The sequence below is a fragment of the Octopus sinensis genome, linkage group LG17, assembly GCF_006345805.1.
Source record: "Octopus sinensis linkage group LG17, ASM634580v1, whole genome shotgun sequence".
Classification (NCBI taxonomy): Eukaryota; Metazoa; Mollusca; class Cephalopoda; order Octopoda; family Octopodidae; genus Octopus; species Octopus sinensis.
Window position 1 is genome coordinate 54,273,426 of NC_043013.1, and position 22,089 is coordinate 54,295,514.

General features: G+C 32.3%; 1 protein-coding gene across 13 annotated transcripts in view; it reads right to left on the bottom strand.

Moving 5' to 3' along the window:
- The window catches only part of LOC115220760 (thrombospondin type-1 domain-containing protein 7A), a 1,292,425-nt gene that overhangs the window by 310,132 nt on the left and 960,204 nt on the right, over nucleotides 1–22,089 (bottom strand). For all 13 annotated transcript variants that reach the window (XR_005002721.1, XM_036510587.1, XM_036510592.1 and 10 more), the window contains one exon: nucleotides 14,841–15,098. Coding sequence is in view for 12 of the 13 variants with exons in the window: in XM_036510587.1 (XP_036366480.1) it covers nucleotides 14,841–15,098 (258 nt within the window). In the remaining variant the exon portion in view is untranslated. The remainder of the gene's footprint in view (nucleotides 1–14,840; nucleotides 15,099–22,089) is intronic.

The following is a 22,089-nucleotide window of genomic DNA, read 5'->3' on the forward strand; positions in this document are numbered from 1 at the left end:
GTGCATTCCATAAAAGTGACACTAGAGTACAAATATATGAAGCCCAATATACCCATCATGACTAGCCATCTGATAAGGGTACACCAGGCACATGCTTCACAACCATATGTATGCAACATGGTGATGTCATGTCAAGTTATGACCTTGCAGGTGGAGCCGAGTTAGAATTTTCTTCAGGTTGAGTAGCCCATCCTGCTCAAGAAGTCCCTGAATAAGGTTTGTTTAAGGATGATGAACAAAACACCCATGTTTTGAGAGGTGAATTATCCAAAGACCAAAGAATTCCTCTCAAAAGACAGCTATGATACTACCCACTTACTCCTGTTCGTCATCAGTGATGCTCATACTGTCAGCCACCAAGGGACATGCTCAACAGGTTATGGTCAAGCAAGCAAATATTTGCTGCAGCCCATCTTTTATACCATGACAAAGCATGTACATGATAACACTTCCAATCAGTTAAGATCTGAAGCCATGAGTGACACAACCTGGTACTGTATCAGGGCATTTATTATTATTATTATTATGAAGGTGGTGAGCTGGTAGAATTGCTAGCATACTGGGGGATTTGCTTTTCCTTTTGGGGTCAATAAATTAAGTACCAATGAAACACTGGAGTCGATGGAATTGACTGGCCCCCTCCTTGAAAATTCAGGCCTTGTGCCTATAGTAGAAAGGATTATTATCATTATTATTATTAAGCAAACTGGCAGACTCTTTCCTTCTAACCCTTCATATCTGAATGCGAAAGCTGTCAAGGTCAGCTTTGTCTTTTTGTCCTTTCAGGAGTCAATAAAATAAAATAGCAGCCGAGTGCTGGAGCTGATGTCATTGACTGCCACCACCACCACCCCACTGAAAATTGCTGTTTCTGTGCAAAAATTTGAAACAATTATTATTATCATTATCATGTACAATTTTGAGATTGAAGAAAAATACTTTCAACTAATATTCTCAATTCCATTTAATGTTTTTTCTATGCGACATGACTCTAGAGAAAGCTCATCTAATACTAATTTTACCGTTTACCAATTGTGAGTGTTGCTGAGGTGCCTAATTGCAAGAATTTTGTAGTTTTGATTCTCACTGAACAATTACTTGCAAATGGGATTAAATGGTTTTAGGTAAGCCATCAGAAGTTGTTATTGTCATTATTGCCATTGTTATCATGATCATTGTTTAACAGATAATGGATCATGAATTCATTCAGGCAGATTTTCTATGGCTAAATGTTCTTGCTGCCAACAATCCTCACCTGTTTCCAAGGAGACCAATATTTCCACTAGTCTTTTGCACATGTGTCGCACAATTGCTGAACTGGCTTTCATGAAAATTTTAAACAAATGGCACTGTTTGTAGGCTGGAGACATTTGTTTACAATTAGTACGAAATGTCAAGACAAGGAAACACACACACGCACACAATGGGGTTCTTTCAGTTTTTTTTCTACCAAATCTACTCACATGGCTCTCATCAGGTCAGGGCTATACTAGAAGACATTTGTCCAAAGTGCTTTGTGGTGGGACAGAACCTGAAATCATGAAGCTATGAAGTAAACTTTTTAACCACACAGCTAAGCTTGCACCTACACAAAATGTTCAAAGTCCTTCGTTTTTAACATTTTAATAATGCTCATCATCATCATCATCATCGTTTAACGTCCGCTTTCCATGCTAGCATGGGTTGGACGATTTGACTGAGGTCTGGCAAAGCAGACTCCAATCTCATCAGGCAGAGTTTGTACAGCTGGATGCCCTTCCTAGTGCCAACAACTCCGAGAGTGTAGTGGGTGCTTTTACTTCCACCGGCACGAGGGCCAGTTAGGTGGTACTGGCAACGGCCACACTCAAATGGTGCTTTTTATGTGCCACCTGCACAGGAGCCAGTCCAGTGGCACTGGCAACGACCTCACTTGGATGGTTTTTTTTCACGTGCCACCAGCACAAGTGCTAGTAAGGTGACGCAGGTAACGATCATGCTCAAATGGTGTCACAGCTTTTAAAATTTTTGATTCATCAACTCTGATAAGAGTGTTGTACCAATCTGGCCTGAAAAAGCCTTTCTGTATCTTGTAGAAACCCTTTTGGAATGGCTGAGTAGGAAATAAATTAATGAAGTTTCACTAATTGTTGTAATTAGGTGATCAGTTCTAAAGGTTTTATTTTATATATGTTGGTCTTAGAAAACATTTTTGCTTAAAAATTGAGATGTAATCAGTTTATAATTGGCTCATTTGTATTTCAAAATGAAGTGACAACACCAGCATCTCTCAGTAATTTTCATTAGCAGCCATTAATTTGCCATCTATGTCAGAGTGACACAAGAGGCAGCACTGTTTACAAAATTTGATGAAGGCAGTTGATCAGTTAATAGCTTGGACAACTGCACAGGCAGATAATTAATTAATATATTGTCTTGTCAACCGATGCATGCTAGAGATACACATGAATTACCTTTATTTCAATTCTTGTTTCTAAAGAATTTACTGTTGTCGAGGCATGAAAAGGCTTTAGCTTGTAAACAAGTAGACATTATTTGTTGTTTTCATTTACAGAAACATGTTAAATGTGTTTTGAAAATAAATAAACACCTAACAAATGGTTGATGTAGAGAAAATTCAGCAGAAAAACAGAATGAAATAAAAAAAAAGCGGCGGTGGGGAACATTCCAAGATAAATCAATGAATATGAATTAAGTATGAGCGGCAAAAGATCAAAAGAAACTTCTAAATCAGAATCATAAGATATATATATATATATATATATATATAAAGAACAAAACCTATTCTGTTTATTTCTTCTTCTTCTCTAGCCATAGAAACTTTGCTGTCAACTTCTCAGACAGGCTGTTTTATTCTTATGAAATACATAGAAAAAAATTGCTTCCTACCTAAAGAATTTTCAAATGACAATGCAAGAGAAATGCCACCTAAAGTGACAGATGACAGGAGACAAAAGCGGTGGGGGGGGGGGGGGAAGTGTCTAAAAAATCTCAGACTGAATCCATATTTCTGTTTGCTTAGTTTAGAAATTTCAATAACTAGCTAAGAATTCACTTGAAATACCAAGTTTTTTTCCTTTTTGTATTCAATTTGGGTTTCTAATTTTGAGTTCCATAAAAAGAATTGAAGGGCCATGAATTATTGGAGGGAGTTTGGCTCTGGGCATTTTTATTAGCTTCTATAAGGAAAGTATTCTTTTTATTTCCATTCTGTTCCGTTATAAATATTGCTTATTTGTTTTTTTACGTATTTTATTTTCTATTGATGAATCTATTCATAGATTTTGCATTGCTTGTCCTGACAATATCCAGGAGAAATCACTCAGTTACTTATATGTCTTTGAATATAGTGGTGAGATGGGAATCAATATCCATTATTGGATCTAACTAAATAGATTTTTTTTCTCTTCTTTATTGTTATTGTTATTATTGTCTAGAGATTTCCATTTGACTTTAGAGTATTTATGTTCACTTTGTGGGTAAACTTTGTAAAGAAATCACAAAGAGGTTAAATTCAATAGCTTACACAAACTTTTTTGTATTCTGTTTACTGAAAGAAGTAATAAATAGAAAACTAATATAGTTTTACATATGTTTTGTATTTTTATTTTTCCATATTCAAAACAAAAGAATGAACCAAAATGGGAAGCAGACTGAGCAAAATTGTTATCTGAAGAATGCTGAATAGAACAGACGCTTTCCATTCCAATTGCTGCTATCATACAGGAAAAGAACATATATGTATGTGTGTGTGAGCATATGCATATGTATATATATATATATTATATGGATATGTGTGCATGCATGCATGTATGTATGTATGTATATGCACACATAAAAACATATCTTTGGTGAAGGTTTAAAGATACAATACACTAACTTTCCTCTAGTGAGGCTTTCTCTCTTTATGTAGTATAAATATACACATACATTCTGTACACACACTCACACAATTGCATGTGTTGTGCATGTGTGAGTATGTGTAGTAAGAAACTTTAGGGAGAAGTGAATAGTGGAGGGTCTTCACAGAAGAGGTACCCCCTCCCTTGTGCAAGTGTTTTGACTCTTAGCTCTTTTGCCTTCTAAGGAGGCTAGGCCATGTCCAGATCAAGATGGACGGAGGGAGAGAGAGAGAGTTTATAAATAGAAGGTTTAGATGTGATGTGTTGAAAGAAAAATGGCAGAAAATGTTCTTAAACTTTAAAATGTTTCAGAGAGGTCCCAAGAGTTGTAAGAAAAGAGGAAAAATCCCAAAGTGTCATAGACCAGGGTTATCTAATGAATGTGTGAAACAGTGGGTGCGTAGGAAGAATCGTACTTAATGGGTATGGCTAAACAAGAGATGCAGTGAGATATTTGGCAAAATGAGAGAGGAATGAAGAATTGAGGAAAAGCTGTTGGATAGAAGTAGTTAATAATAGAAGCAATGGGAAAGAAAGCCATGAAATAAAATATTTGTATTGCTCTCAAATTGGTGAATATGGTTGGCAGTTTTGTTATTAAGGTGATAAAATATATGATAGGAGATGGAGTAATAAAAAGTAGAGAAACAAGAATATGAAAAACAAATTTAGAGAATTATTACTTGTGTTGGTAACAGTTTCTCTATCCATGATGAAGACAAGTTTCAAAGAGTATGCGTGAGGAATGCCATGATGCTGAGAAATGTTAAATTCGTATGGCCTGTTGAAGATCTGTAAATGGTAGTGTGGGAGATATCTTCAATGAGATGCCTTGATTGCAAATATTAATTTTCATTTGAGGCAAATAAAACGAAAGCTGATAGAGTTAAAATCTCTCTCAAAGCTAATAGCTCATGACTGAGACTCTTTTGAATGGGTTGCTAGAGTCTATTGTGAGGTTAACTTTCCAGCTACTGAAGGAAACAATTTTCTATTGGGCGTACTTCTTACAAAGGGAAATCTTGTTTTAAGACACAATATGCTGCCTGGTTTGGGAACTGAACCCACAATCTAAAGACTGAAAGCCACATATCAGTAATGACTAGGCTACATAAGGCACAAGCCAAGTTTATGAGCAGTAGCTTTGCTGGTATGTGCATATAATGCAGCATCGAATTGGATGAAGAATTCGAACATGCTTGAATCACAGAATATTTAGTTCTGATAGATGTGATAGGGAACCAAGAAAAAGGCTGAAGAAAATTAGTACAAGATTCTCTAACCCATTGTAATATGGAAAACAGCTGTGAAAATGATAATGTCATCGATGATGATGTTGTTTGAATAATTTTACAAAATGTTAACTGTGAAATAATTATTTGAACTGTTTAAATATCTGTAAAATATATATGTCTAATATTTCATAATTTATAAATATCACATAGAATGATATATAGGTGTATTTGTATTCAAGGGAGACTGAAATAATAAATGGAGAGGGAGTGGCCATTGGAGATATCAAATGTATGTGAGGGAAAACAAGAGACCAATAATCCCATTGAGAAGAAGTGCGAAGTTTTACAATGGCTGGAGAAGCAGGTACTTGGCTCAAAAAGAATCTGCAAAATTTTCCTGTAAATTTTGTGCGAACATATTTTCGATTACTTCCATAATTTATATTGATAAGGAAAAACAGGAAAAAATAGAAAAATAAATTGTTAACAAAGCATGCTAAGTGTTCAGTTTAAATGATAGAAATTCAGACACATGTATATGAACACACACACACACACAAGCTATATAACTTTTGTTTTCATTAATTACTAACCAAACTCCAAAACATTGCTGTCTTTTGAAAAAGGGTTTATAAACAAAATAAATTACTTTAATATTTAATTTCATACATATATATATACATAATATATATATGTGTGTGTATATATATATATATATATATATATATATATATATATATATATATGTATATATATATATATAAAATTCATACATGTATGTATGTATATATATATATGTGTATATATATATATAAGTATATATATTATACATATATATATATATAAGTATATATATATATCATACATATGTATATTTGTATTACACATACCTACATACATACATACATACATACATACATACATACATACATACATACATATGAACGATAATATTTTGATATAGAATTTGTTTTTGAAAGTAAAAAATATCGTATTTAATTTCATACACATGTTTGTATTAAAAGATTTGTTATAAAAAGTTATAGCATAACTACAGAATGGTATTTCCTTCTCCACCTTTGTTTCCTCACAACTCTCTTTAAAATACATGTTAATGATATTTTGCTGGAGTTTTGCATCATTGTCTCCTTCTTTCATCCCTCTGACTTGCTAACCAAACACTTCAGCAATTTTAGCATTTTTCACGGGCTTTTAGCATTTGAAACTTCAATTTACACTTTCAAGACAAAAAAAAAACATATCTTTGCCAAGTGTCATTTAAAAGTAGACATTTTAAAGAAAGTTATGAGGAAGCAAAGGCAAGGGTTAAATGACCAGAAATTCTGCCTTAAAAGAATAATGCTTGTTGCATAATCATTATCTATATCATAAAAAAAAATGTATTTCTATGACAGTTAAGAGTAAATGTAGTTGAGTGAGAGGAAAATGCCAAAGTTTCATAGATGTAAAAAAAGCAGCATCACATTTATGAATTACTGTAATATTTTTATGTTCAATAAACAGTACAAAGTCTTTAGTTAGGAAATTTCTTAACATTTTCTTCTATTGTTTTGAATCAGTGCTCAATTTTCTATTTCTGATAAATCTGGAATCACTTTTGATGACATGGGTATACTAGTAAAATTTAATAATTGATACAAACATAATCCAGAAATAAGATTTCTGCAACCAAAATATTATTTGGTTGTATTGATATAACATTGATATAGTTATCTTTCATAAACATAGATGAAGATAAAATTTTTTTTTTACTTTTTCTTTCTTTTTTTCTCCCTCCCCCTTTTTTGTTGATGTAAATAACTGTTTCCAGTTTCTTAGAGAAACAAACTTCTTTCCTAATCATTCTTTGCTACAATCTCAGGAATTGCCATTTCCTAACTGTATTTTTTCTAAAAATATCCTATTTAGATCTATATAAACTTGTGTCAGCATGAACCAGTTGCAGAAAAGAAAAGTTCCAAAACAAGACAAGGGGAAATATTGTATTCTTGTGCAGCTTTCATTAAATCATTCAACAACAACAACAACAACTACTGCACAATTCACAAAAAAAAAACATCAATGATTAAAACTAAATAGAAAGAGATTATCCTAACTTTCAAAGCAATCCACTAAAATGTACACAACTTGCTTTTAAACTATTCACATTGTTAAAGAGAAGAACACTGAGCTCATTTAGAAGTGTTGGGCCTCATGGAAGCAATGATCGAGACCTTTGGCAATATATCATGCTTGAGAGAGAAGAGCCATCAAGCCAAGTAAAATCAAAGCCATGGCAGATACTGGTGTCACGCAAATGGCACCTGTGCCAGTGGCATGTAAAAACACCTATTACACTCTTGTAGTGATTGGCGTTAGGAAGGGCATCCAGTTGTAGAAACCATGCCAATTCAAACTGGAGTCTTGTGCAGCCTTCCAGCTCACCAACCTTGGTCAAACCATCCATCCAATGCCAGCATGGACAACATACATTAAATGATGATGATATTAAAAGTTATTGACATTTTGGACAGTCATGAAATTCCAAATGATACACAAGGAAATTTTTTACTGCTAATTGTGTGTATTTATGTGTGTACGTATACATACACACAGATACACATACATATCAAGAGACAGAAAGAAAAAGAGAGAGAGAGAAATTTTATCACATTTTGGCATCAAATACATTTGTAAGACTATGGTAAAACACTTTATCATATTTTCTTGGGCTCATAAAAATGTACCCTCAAATATATTTCATCATCTTTCTGTTGTACCCAATTTCCATTCTCGTATAGTTGGACAGTTAGACTGGATCCAACAAAGATGATTGCATCATGCTTCAGTGTCTGCTGTGGCATGACTGCTATCATTGCCAACCATTCTTAAGGCCAACCATTCTGCAAAGTGTACTGGATGCTTTTTCTATGCAAGCGGCAAAGTGATATTTGATTTCCTGCTGGTGTAGATTGGAGACAAGGCAGCTTTATGCTAAGAGATGAGAGGTTAAAGAATGAAAGAAGAGGCAAAAGCAGAACAGGTTTCTTGCTGCAGAGAAGGTATATGGCTACTCATGTTATGGAAGAGAGGGTGAGAGTAACAATGATATGAAATAGTGGAGAAGAGGTGTCAAAGTGGATCCTCAAGGTACAAGGTGAGCAGAAACCAGTGGGGCCAGAAGAAGAGGCAGTGTTGGTAGGTAGAGGCTGCAAAGGTGTATGAAGAGAGTGAAGGATGGTTAGAGCTAGAGAAGAAGAAATGGGTGAGTATAAGGATGAAAGAAAAGGTATGGAATAAATAAATTTGATCCAATGGTGTAATTCTAAATATCTTTGATATTACAATTTCAGATTGGTGGGATGGAATATTTAATTTATCCAGAACTCTTATTTGATAAATTTTTATTCTTCACTCAAGCTGTCAGTATTGACAAATATTCTGGAGGAATACGTGGAAAACTAGCAGAAGTGAAAGAATAATTTCAACTTAAATCATCATCTCAAAACTTCACTTCACTGTCAAGAAAAGAAAATTTGTTTCTGTATTTTTGTCCCAAAATGTTGAATATTACAGAAATGGAGGAAACTTTTCCTCAAAAACTGTAATAAGTAAAATAACAATTTCAAATATCTTTTGGAATAATCAGAAATATTAAAAGATTTTTTTAAAAGGATGGAGTGGAGTAACAGAAATTATCTGTTATTATCCAATAAAGGTAAGAAGATACTGTTTGAAATATATCAAAACTAGGCTACAATATAACTGACTGGGTGCTGACATGGATTAGTGATTAGAAGGCTGTCATGCAGTCCCAGGATCAATTCCACTTTCTGCAATCTCGGGTGTCTTTACTATAATTTTGAGTGGACCCAAACTTCCTGACTAAATTTAGGTAAACAGAAGCTGTGTCTGCTTGTGTGTATGTATATATATATATATATATATATATATATATATTATAATAATAATGATGATAATAATAATAATAATAATAATAATAATAATAATAATAATGATAATAATAATAATAATAATAATGATAATAATAATAATGATAATAATAAATATATACGTTTTATTTATTATTCTGCACATTACTTAATCATCATTATATTTTTTATCTTATATTTAATCTTTCTATTATATGTAATTTTCTAGATGGTGTAATTTAATTGTTCATTTTGAATTGATAAAAGGTGGGTTTTTTTCTAATTTATATACATATATATATATATATATATATATATATATATATATATACTAGACATAAGTTTCATTAACTACAAAATATAAGCATCCACACTACTACACTTGAAACGTACCTGTTATAAATCTTTATCTTGATTTGAATGTATGTGAAGATATTTAGAATGTCCAAACTTATTTCTGCAAATGTGCTAAGAACTGATGCTGATCACAGTTTAATCAATAAGTGTAGGAGCAAGGTAAATGCAGTAAAAATAGTGGGTATCAGTGGGGCCCCATTTAAGCAGCCCTTCAGAAATTGGACAGCCTTACGATACTCCCTGGGAATTCATGGTATGAAATTCATTGTCATTGCTCCGATTTGGTCGCCAATACCATGTATTTGCATTATTTACATTTGACAGATATATGTCCTCATCTTGTTTGTTGTTGGCACGTTTCAGCTGATATACCCTCCAGCCTTCAACAGGTGTCTTGGGGTAATTTTGAACCTGGTTCTCATTCCTAAGGTATTTTTTCGATATTGTTGTTGTTGTTATCACTATTATTATTATTATTATTATTCTGTTTGACTTTTGCTTTATGTCTGTACAAGTTGGCTCCAAGTCTCACACAGAGACCTCAAGAGACAACAAGTTGGAAGTTCTGTGCCATATATTTGGGGGGGAGGTGTTTTTTTTTGGTGTTGTACTAGTGAATGTCTAATACATAAAAATAAAATTTTAAAAAAATAAATAAATAAAAGAAAAAAAATTAAAAAAAAAAGAAGTTTGTTTTAAACCTTGGGATTACATAGAGAGTATTTTGCGTAGGATATGAGCAGTTCCCATGAGCACTATCTTTTGAATTTCTGCCATTTTGGGGTTTCCTGGTATCTGAGTTAGGTAGCAATCAGTCCCTTTCGCTATCATTCCCAGGGCACCTATGACAACAGGTATTGTTTTAGTCTTCAGCTTCCACATTTTGCTGATTTATTATTATTATTATTATTATTATTATTATTATTATTATTATTATTATTATTCAGGTCACTGCCTGGAACCAAAGTTGGAATCTTGGGGTTAGTAGCCCGTGCTCTTAACTACTACACAATATGCCTCTGTACTTAGTTTAGTGGGGCCCCATTTATATAGTCCTTAAAAAAGTAGACCCCATTAGGACATTCCCTGGGATTAGGAGAGTTGCTGGTTTGAGTTTTATTGTCCTTGCACCAATGGTCTAGGAGGAGTTAACAAACATAAAAATGTAACGGACAAAGAAACATCACTCAAATTATAATAGGATGTGTGTGTGTGTATACATACATATATATATATATATGTATAATGTGACTGATAAAAATATCAAATGTTGCTATACATTGCTGGTCACAATGCACCTCATTTTAGCTTTTGATTGAGGCCATTCAACTGACAAAGCAAGCAGACCAACACTTGGCCTCTGATTTGAAGGCAGAGTGACTCATTTAGAACGGAGTGAAGAGGAGCAATTTGAAATGGAGTATCTTACTCAAGAAGTCTGGTATTTGAAACTTTGATCTTATGACCATGAGGGCAAAACCCCTAACCACTAGGCCATTCACCTTCATATTTGTGTGTGTGTATACAACTGTCAGATTATTCTGGCAATTTAAAGGTCTAACTTCGTTACACTGCGGCCATTTACACGTTAATCATCATGAAGTCATACATCTAAAATCACTGAAATAAAACTACAGTGCTGTATAAAAAAATTTACTAAAATAAATTCCCATTACCACCAGCAGTCTTTCACTCATCAGCAAGCTATCTCCAACCAATATTTGTTCTGTTTATAATGCAATGATCTTAGAATTTTTCTTTTCACATTTCCCCCAGTCACCCTTTCTTTCTTCTAACTTTCCAAACTTTTTGTCCACCAATTCGTCATGCATATTAAGTTGACAGGCCAACATGTTATATTCTCCAGACTTACCAGTTTTATTTCTAAATTTCAACTAATTCTGTTGCCATTTAGAACAGACCATTCATTTTAGTGTTAAAAATGTCAAGAAAAAAATAACCTTAGCAAAAGTGGCCTATCTTTGGAACATGATGTTGCAAGTATTTAAATATTGTTTTATTTTAACTGAGATAAAAGATTTTACATTTCCAAAGAGTGGGGAAATAAGAAGTTGTAATGTTAATTCTTTTCCTGTTTTGTTAGCAGTGTAAGAAAAATTAATTAGTTTCAATGAAGACTCCAAACTAGCTCAAGGTCTCAGAATTCTGGAATATTTCAATGTTGACTACTGACTTGTTAAATCTAAACGCAGAGCAGCATCACTGACAGATAAATTAGATCCAATACGTCGATAATTGCTTTACTACTAATGAAATAAAAAGCATTTTCAGTGATGTTGAGATCAAACAGTCATGAACCAAAAGTTATTTCATAAATAAATAAATAATCTTTCTTGTAAACTCTTTGAGTAACAGAAGCTTTTTAATTAACAGTGAATATTTCATTAATTGGTTTGGTAATTTGTGTAGTAGTTTAGATAGAAATTATTGATTGGGTGGGATACAAAACTAAATAGAAGGGTAGATCTATCAATTTCCTCAAGTTTCTCCTCCTCGTTGTTGTTGTCATAATCGCTGTTATCCTCTTAATCAACATTTAAACAAGCAATTTTCTCTATTTGCATCAACCAAATGAAATCCAGCGAAATATTTTCAATGGCAGGGTGCCCTTCCTGTTGCCAACCCTGTTTTCAAGCAAGGTAATATTTCCCCACAACAGGGAAGATTAGAAACAAAAGACATTGCTTATATGATGATGATGATGATGATTTGTTTCAAACTATTGTGTACTGTCAAGACATGCATGCACTCACGCACACACAACAGGCTTCTTTCAGTTTCCACAATGTGACTGAACCCCAAATCTTGTAGTTGTGAAATGGATTTCTTAACTGCACAGCCACACCTGCATCATTAATAAAACTGCAAGTAAATGCAGGATTATTAACATATCTTGTAATTTGTAAACTAATTCTAAAATTTCTTGTGAATCTATTCAGAGTCCATAGATATTTTTTCGTATTGTTTTAAAGAGAAAATTAACTTCACGTAGACATTGCTGAAAAATATGAAATTAATAATAATGATGATGAACTCTCACATTGAAGACGATGTATGAGTCTTCAGCTTAATAATAATAATAACAATATAGTAGAAGACACTTGCTCTAGATGCCATGCCATGAGACTGAACCCAAAGCCATGCAGTTATGAAATGAATTTCTTAACTATGCACCATTTGAACACTGTTGCTTAATTATTATTATTAAACTGAAATAGGAAATACGAAGGTTGTGGTCAATGAAGAGAGTAGACGTGATACCAATAGTAATTGGTGCACTTGGAAGTATCAGCACTCAACTACCAACATGGCTGAAAAAGATCGGTGCAAGTGTGAAAGTAGAACACCTACAAAAATCAGCATTGCTTGGAACTGCAAGAATTCTTCACAGGGTTCTTGAAGCATGACCAGTAAACAACTGTCGCCTTAGTCTGCTGGCTGTGGACAGCTGACACTTCCCATCATAGCCAGCAAAATAAACTGTGAGATTTCATATAATAATAATAATAATAATAATAATAATAATAATAATAATAATAACAACAACTAGTAGTTTCTAGCATAAACATGAGGTCTGAAGTTTTGAGGACAGGAGCGGTTGATTAGATGAACCTCCTATACTTGAAGGATGAAGGGCAAATCTGACATTTATGAGGTTGAGTGCCGTAACTAGATATTGTAAAGCATTGTGGCTGATCCCCCCCCCCACCACCACCACCAACAACATGTATATTGGGAAATCTCTCAAAATGTGATGGGAAATTAAATTTCACTTATGTCTTCTAATTTTTATATGAATTACAACACCATCATCATCAAAATCTGATGATGTTTAATTACATAGCAACTGCTTAGACAAACTGTAATCAACTTGAAATAAAAGTGAGTTTATTTAGAACTTCCTCATTCATTCGGCTGCAATTCTACATCCTAGTGGTTTTTGTCTCAGAGACAGAAGAGGATAAAAATCATCACACATAGGTGTTGGGGTTTTTTATATTTTATGAATTTTCTCAGTTGTGAAATAACCTCCTCTCTTCAAGCTGTGAAAGCAAAGAACCGGTACCTCACAGAAACAATGAGCCAAGAGCAAGGGTTGATAGAATATGAATTATGCAAGAAGCAATAGAAGCAAGAAATAATTTAATAGTTTTAGAAGATATCTTAAGAGCTTATAAAGACATATTCCATTTTGAAACATAGTGTAACATTTGAATAATGATTAAAGAATGCTGAAAGTGACTGTGGTACTTTTAAGAAAATGACAGATTTTGATAGTGTAAGATATTTGCTATATCTTCAATCTTTAACTCTCTGTCTTTTTTGCTTTATTTCACTCATTAGACTGTGGCCATGCTGGGGCATCACTTTCAAGAATTTTAGTTGATTGAATTGGCCCGAGTATTTATTTTCTTTTAAGCCTCTCACTTATTCTATCAGTCTCTTTTGCTGACCCACCAAGTTGCAGATATGTAAACACACCAACACTGGTTGTCCAGTGATGGTGACGGACAAACACAGATATAAGGGGGGACATACATGCAATGAGCTTCTTTCAATTTCCATCTACTCACAAGGCTTTGGTCAGTCCAGAGCTGTAGTAGAAGGCCCTTACCCTTGGTACAACTCAGTGGGACTGAACCCAAAATCATGTGGTTGGAAATAAACTTTTTACCACACAGCCACACCAAATGAAGTTTGCTATGGTCTGTGTGATTCAACCATTATTCTTTCACTTTTTCATGCATTATAGAGTCTGACAAAATTTGATATATTTTCAAATTATTATCCAAGGATGAGTAACAAGTAATACCATTTTGATTGATTTATGATAGACAAAAGCAGAAACATACAAAGGGAACCTTATCTCGTTTCATCATCGTTAGAGGAAATTGCAGCTGAATTTGAGTAGAGGCTGCCTCCAGAAACTGAAGTTATTTGACTGTGATAAAAATCAAGGAAGCAATTTTAGAGAGATGTATATATTGTTATATTGTTATATAAATACCATTATTATTATTTACAGGATATATAACTTTAACCCTTTTGCTGTCAAAATGTCAAAACTAATCCTTATTTATCCACATTATTTTGAATTAATCCTGGATTATCTCGTAACTTTGAGGGTTTGATGATGTGATTGTTTATTTGTAGAAGAACATTGTAAAGTAGGTGTGAGAGGTTGGATATGGCTGGTTTGAATGCTAAAAGAGTTAATGAGATAAAAAGAAAGAAAACATGGACAAAAACCATGAGTTTTTAGATTTATGATTGAGCAAAAATCAAAATTAATTTTGTAATTTGTTTCAAAACCAACGTTTACAGCATTGTGTTCAGGGCAGTTGAAGTGACACCGAAATATATTGTTTGTAGAAATATTATCATTTACTTACATAGGGCAGCGTTTGAGCCTTCTGATTGCCGTATTATTTTCTTGAATCTCTTCTAGATTTGGACACTTAGCTCCATCACCAAGAGGCATTTGTAAAATTTTCCGTTTTCTTATAACATGCGATTTGTATATTACTCCATCAATAGTTTGACAACCATCACTGTAAGCTTTCCATCCCATCCATTCTGAAACTATACAGTCTTGAGGTAATACACAACTTTGGTAATCAGCATGAACTATTCCTGTCTCCCAGCAATCTCTGAAGTAAAAATAATATTCTTTGTTACACATTGTTTAAATGACAAATTGAAATGTAGACATGGGGTGGGAGGTGTGAAGAACAAAACAACAAACAGCACCCGTTTTTTTTTTGTTTCGTAACAAAATAAGTCTTAATTCAATATTACATATTTACACAGGTATAGATATCCATATGTGTGTGTGCATATATCTATATACATATATATATAGATATATCACATATGCTTGCATCTATATACACTTGTTTAGTATCAACATCATTTACATCTGCCTTCCTTGTTGTACATGTTTTTGCTGTGGATTGATAGAATTATAAGAATGGTGATCAGCATTTGTTCCAGCCTTTTAAGTTCTGAGTTCAGATCCTACTTAGGTTAACTTTGGCTTTCATATTTTCAGGTTGATTAAATAACATTAAGTATGGGGTGTGCTTAAATCACAAACATATCATTAATATTTTTATTATTGTTGTTGTTGCAATCATCAACATTATATGTACACATAGTCATCTGTGTTGGTGGCCCAACAAGACCACAGCCTTTGCCTAAAACAAGTAATATATATGTGTATATATGTGCATGCAAACTCTAAGTCTCACCAACTGACTACAATGGACATCACTAGTGAGGTCTAATAAGCCTGAAACATGTTCACTACTTTCATTAGTTTACTTGATAAACAAGATCCATTCTCAGAATCTATTTCCTATATATTTTCAAAATTTCCATTAAATGATTTTGTTGTAGTTGTTTTTTCTTCTTGTCCTTCAATCTTAAACACAACTAGAAGAATTTCTTATTTACCAATGATTCAGTTAGTGCCAGTTACTTGAGGTTGCATATAAGGCTGTAAGAATGTGTATGGGATGCTTTTTAAAATTCGTTGGTGTTTTTGTTGCATCATTTTCCATAGAAAATAAAGTAAATATTTAAACTTGCTGCAGATGACAAACATGTATTCCAGGTACGTTGATCAAATGTTGATTAATTTTTTGTTTTTCATCTATTTTTTTATGACTTCCATCAAGAACAAGAAAATATACCCACATTCAACCCTATATGGGATACATTTCCTTCTTTTCTATTTTGAAATGCTGTAGATGATCTAGAGCTTGTGCTTTTCTTTCAAACTTAGAATATTCACAGCAAGAGTGCAATGAAAAAGAACACAATAATTCACAAAAGTAAACATGAGAATGTCAGGAAAAGAAAGGAGAACAGGGGGAACGAAACAGTAAATTGGTGAATAAACAAACAAGATATAGAGGCATCAGGCTGTTTGGAATCTAAAACTGGAATAAATGATTTTTGTGAAACGATTGTAAGAGAGCCTTTCATTGGAACTTAGAAAATTATACATTTCAGGGATTTGTATACCTCCCAGTGACAGCTGGAACATAATTAATTAAATATAATTAAATGGACCAGCTTTGATATGATCAATGTTAAAAGAAGAAAAGAAATATAAATGTTAGAAGATGGGTTTAGTTTTAACTTGACTTTAGGTTTATTTCTGTAATGTGGTGAATTGGCAGTCTGTTCCAATGCTCTGTGCCCTGAGTTCTAATCCAGCCTCTCATCCTTTTCTGGATAATTAAGAAGTCTCAACGAGAATGGCAGATTGATGGAACTATAAGAATGTCAGACTAGATCCTTTGCAGTATTAATTTTGGCTGTTGGTCTCTGTGGGTGATAGATATTCTCTGTTGCCCAGTTTAACGTCTCTAACCTAATCTACCTTTAGGGGAATTCATTCTGTAGCAATCATTTGTTCTCAGTCTTCAACTTGAGGATAACTTCATTAACCCCTGGTCTTAGAGGCCCTGTGCAGGGTCACAGGTAGTGGCTTCCCTCCTAATTAAATATTGAAAACAAAATTTCTAAAATTGGACTTTTTTCTGAGTTAACTTTTTGAAAACATTAAACCAATGATTTCCACATGAAAAATGTGGTAGTAAGAATTTGTAGATAAGCTAGAGTTTAAGTGCTAAGTTCACAATTTAAAATATTCAATCTACACTAGACGATGAGCATTTCTCTTTTGCTAAGACGGGGGTGGGTGGCTAGGGGGTGGGGAGAAAAAGAATTATCAAAACAAAGAAACAAAATAGAAATTAATAAATACTGAATCTTGGAATATTTTTATTTTATTTAATATCTAGAAAATGAGACTAATCTCTGAACCAAGAATCTTTTAAAGTCTTAAAATTTTTAAAAAAGACAAATTATATTTAAAAGTTGTCTTAATCTTCAAAGTTCTACTTTCCCTCTATTCATTTAGCATTATTTGTGCAATGAAATGTAAAAAAAAAAGAAAATTATAAACTTTTATGAAGCTTGGTTTTGACAGGAATAATAAAAGCTCCAGTATTATTCATAATATTTGATAGTGGTTTCACTTATGGCATAGTTAAAACTTTAACTTGTGATCATTTATAATCGAAAGAGCACATATATGTGGGTTAGGTGGATGTGTATATCTTTCTGTGGATGTACATACACACACACACACACACACACACATATTTGTGTGATTTTATGTATATGCATGAATATATGTAGCCATGTATGTACATATATATATATATATATATATATATTATATATATATATATATATATATATACTTGTGTATACTCTCACACACATATGCATATATAATCATCATGAATGATATATATATATATATAATATATATGCACACACATATATATATGCACACGCATGTACACACACACATATATATACACTTACATATAAATATATATATATATATATATACATTTATACACACATAGATGTATACATACATAAATAGACACATACATACATGTATATATATATATATATATATATACACACATGTATATATGTATATACATACATATATGTAGGTACGTACACACACAGGCATATATATATATATATATATATATATATATATATATATATATATATATTGATCATAGTCAGAGATAATTTCCCCTCAGCAAAAGAAAAAAGTTACAATAAAACCGTCTGAAATGTGTTGCCGTGCATTTAAGAGACATAGATGGATAAAAAAGAAGTTTTCAGATAAATAATTGCAGATATTTTTAGTCGTCAAAATACTGGAACACTTCCATCTGTTGCTTATCTTTCTTCATATATTTTTTATGGTTCCTAGCAGGAAATTATGGAGAAGCTACTATCACATATATAATATTGATTTCACTACACTAAATACTTGTAAAATAGAAGCAGATACAAGATGAAAAATTTAAATTACTTTTTCAATTTTACTGCTTATAAGTTTTATTTAATTATTGTAATTATTTATTATTATTATTATTATTATCATTATTATCATTATCATCATCATTATTATTATTATTATTATTATTATTATTATTATTATTATTAATACTTTGCAGCTTTATGTACTGAGTTCTAATTACACTAAGGTTGACTTTGCCTTTCATACTTTTCAGGTTAAAAATAAAATTACCGATTGAGCAGTACAATATAAATGACTTAAACCTCGCTCTCAAAAAATTTCAGGCTTTGTGCCTATAGTAGAAAAGATCATCATCATCATCATCATTCTGCTGAGGTCAATTTGGCCTTCCGTCCATTTGGAGTCAATGAAATAAGTACCTGCTATGCACCAATACAAAGCAGGTATATGATAACACTTGCAATCAGTTGAGATCAGAAGCCATGAGAGTCACATGAGAGACTGTGTCCAAGTTTATTATTATATGAAGTTATTTCTGAAGGCTGAATACAAGAATCAAATAATAAAAGTTTGGCCTGCTGCTGGTCAAGCAGAACAGTATGCTTTGTTCAGCCATTTATGAAGAAATAGCAGTTTTAAATATGACAGCCACTTCCTATAGCCACGTAATAGTAACCAAGGACAGATATCAAATCTAAATGCTGCCGTTCACGGCTTTACGAAAATGTTCATCTTTTTGTGTTTTCAAGTTCAAATTACAAACGGTTTCTCCTACATTCCATTCATTTAAGAAACAGATGTAACAAAAATCTGAACTGAATATAAATATGTTGATTGCACAACAGATATTTGTGACAATGCTCTACTTCAATTGATAGTGAATGGAATAAACCAATACTGGAAGCAGTAAAACAAAAATGGTCCATAGTTCTTTTTATTACACTCATAAAACAACTTGAAATGTAGTATTTCAATATTATGTTTTAGAATATAATGTTAATATTTTCCATTATATGAAAATAAAATACTCTTGATAGCAAAGTTATTAACTCAATAAAATGTAGTATCACTAGATAAGATAATAACGATGCAGTTTTGGGTTTTGAAGTTTAGAATCCAAATGCTAAAGTGATGCTAATTATATACTTAAGATTTCTTTTTTAATCAGTCAGTGTGAAGTAAAATCTTTGACCTTTTTTCTTAGTGCCTCTAAGACTAATGGGTGGAAATGGGAAGTTTTTCTCAGACCAGAGCTCTGCTCTGTATACTTCTGGGAGAATCATCAGCTTTGCTAAAAATACTGAAGGACTGGGTGGTGGTGGTGTTAAACTGGTTGATAGAGTGAACTTTGTTAAAGACACCCAAAAATTAGGCTGTGATGTTAAACTGAGTGTGTGTGAGGGCTTCGCTAAAGGTACCACCAGGTGTTGGTGCTGTTCAACTTGGTACTTACATAATATACATATGTATGCACATATAAGTTTGTATATGTATGCATATATATGTGTGTTTATTGCCCCTCTGCCATTATGGGCAAGGCTGAGAGCATGGACCTAAAAGTGATGATGATATGGCATGTGAAGCCAGTTTCCGACACCCTAACTTTACTCATAAGGCATTGGGTCACCTCCAGACTATGGTGACATGAACCAAGAACCATGTGGCTTGGAATCAACTGAACATTTCTTTATGCCTCTACCTTTTATAAATTCCAGTTCTTTATAATATTTATTCAAGAACTTTTGATAATCACTATAACTTTTTTTTTTTTACAGACATTTTTCTATATCATAAACGTATGACAATATATCCACCAGTTGAGTATTGCTAAATATCATTCTCTTAGTTGTTTGTAATTTGTTTCAAAAGCAAGTCTTTCAACAGTTTTATTCTTTCTATAACACAGAAATCGATAAAACTCAATATATGTGCAAGTATACATTTATCTACATCAGGGATTAACTTTGAAGTAGAATTTTAAAAAAAGACACAAATTAGCATAAATCAGAGAAAAAAAGTACTGATTTAAAATGAATGAATTTTAGGAAATATAGGTATAATATATATAATTACAAATTTTCTGAAAGATTCTAAATTTCCAATGTAATTTTGGCTCTTCTAATATGAAAATTTGCTATAACATAATATATAATATTAACAAATTCAGTGTGCATTTTCTTCTAAAACCTGATTTTAAGTTCAACAATATTAGTTTCAACAACAAACACCCTTACAAAAACATTCATCTATTACTTCTCAAAACTCTTTCATAACATTCATAGAATTTATATTTTAAAATTTATTAATTTCGTAAAAGGAATATAGCTTTCTACCTTCAATAAAAAGAACTGTTAATGAAATTCTTTGAAATGAACAGTGAAGTATTTGAAAATTCTGAGTTTGAACCAAGGATATCGGCATTTAAAAATTATATTAAAATACCAGATGTAGAATCGCTTTTCTTTGCAGAGCTCAAATCTAATGATGCAATTCTTGATTAACAGTTTTGTTATACTTTTTAATCTGTTATTTGAATTTCAGAGAAAACATAATTCATACAATAAATATCTTAGATTTTGCTGCAAATATGTTTTTAAAATATTTCAGTAAAAGCAGCCTTTAACATTTCATTCCTGGTTCATAGAAATTTGAAAGAGAGAAAAATTTCAGCATTGTAAAAAGCTATATGCCATGGCTGAAGCATTTCATAAACCTCTCTGGCATTTTGTCATGATTGTCTGAACTAAAAGTAGTTTATTACATAAATTGACAAGCATTTTCTCCAAAATATATTGCAACTTTTCCTATCTTGTGACAGGACTATATTTCTAAGGATGGCATATACATTTTGGTTATAATTTGAATTATTGTAAGAGCAAAATAAGTTATCTGCAAAAAGATTGCAATAAGATTTGAAATGGAAACCGGCCTTTGAAGAAACAATTTGTTAGAATCATAAGATCTTAGGTTGACTGAAAATATTAATATAATAGCAGACATTCAGAGTGAGTAGTTTTATTTCAAGAATTTATTTCTAAGAATCAACTAATGCAACAATAGTTTCTCTTGATGTACCGTAATAATGATTCAATATTGAATAATAGCATCTGATTGATATGGCATGAAAATGGCATCATCATCTGAAATTACTTTCATTTACTTCTAATAAAATCCTGTGTTCTTGTGTCAAAAGGTTGAAGATTATGGAATTAAAACAAAATGACTAACTTATCTAAGATTATTTTAATGAAAGGTGCATGAAAGAAGAATGATTACTCAAGTGAGAATTGAACCCCAACTTCGAATTAGGTATATGCAAAACCTCCTGTTCTAGTAATGTTGGTATGATTGCATCTTCAGCTGAAACTTCTGCTACTTGAATCAGTAAAACATGGACAAGGATGGGTGAGTTAGGGGTTTCAATATAGTAGTACTGGGTGTATTCTTTCATTGTTATTTTATTATCATTGATAAAGATGATGAGAAAACCAAATATCGTAGTATGAATACATGTATGTAAAAGATACAGTCAAATGCAGTATAGGATAGGATGCGTGTGTGAGTTTGGAAAATATATTGGAAATGTCAGACACGTTCAGTTTCTACTTTTAATGAATAATTTTCAGTGAATTGTACTAGTTCTTATTAGAAGAGATCATAAGATGATGCATTGAAATATCTATTTTACAGTTTGTTATATTCCAATAGGAAGAATTAAATAATTTTCTGCAGAATAGCAATATTTATAAACTAATTATGTGTTAAGTCTTCAG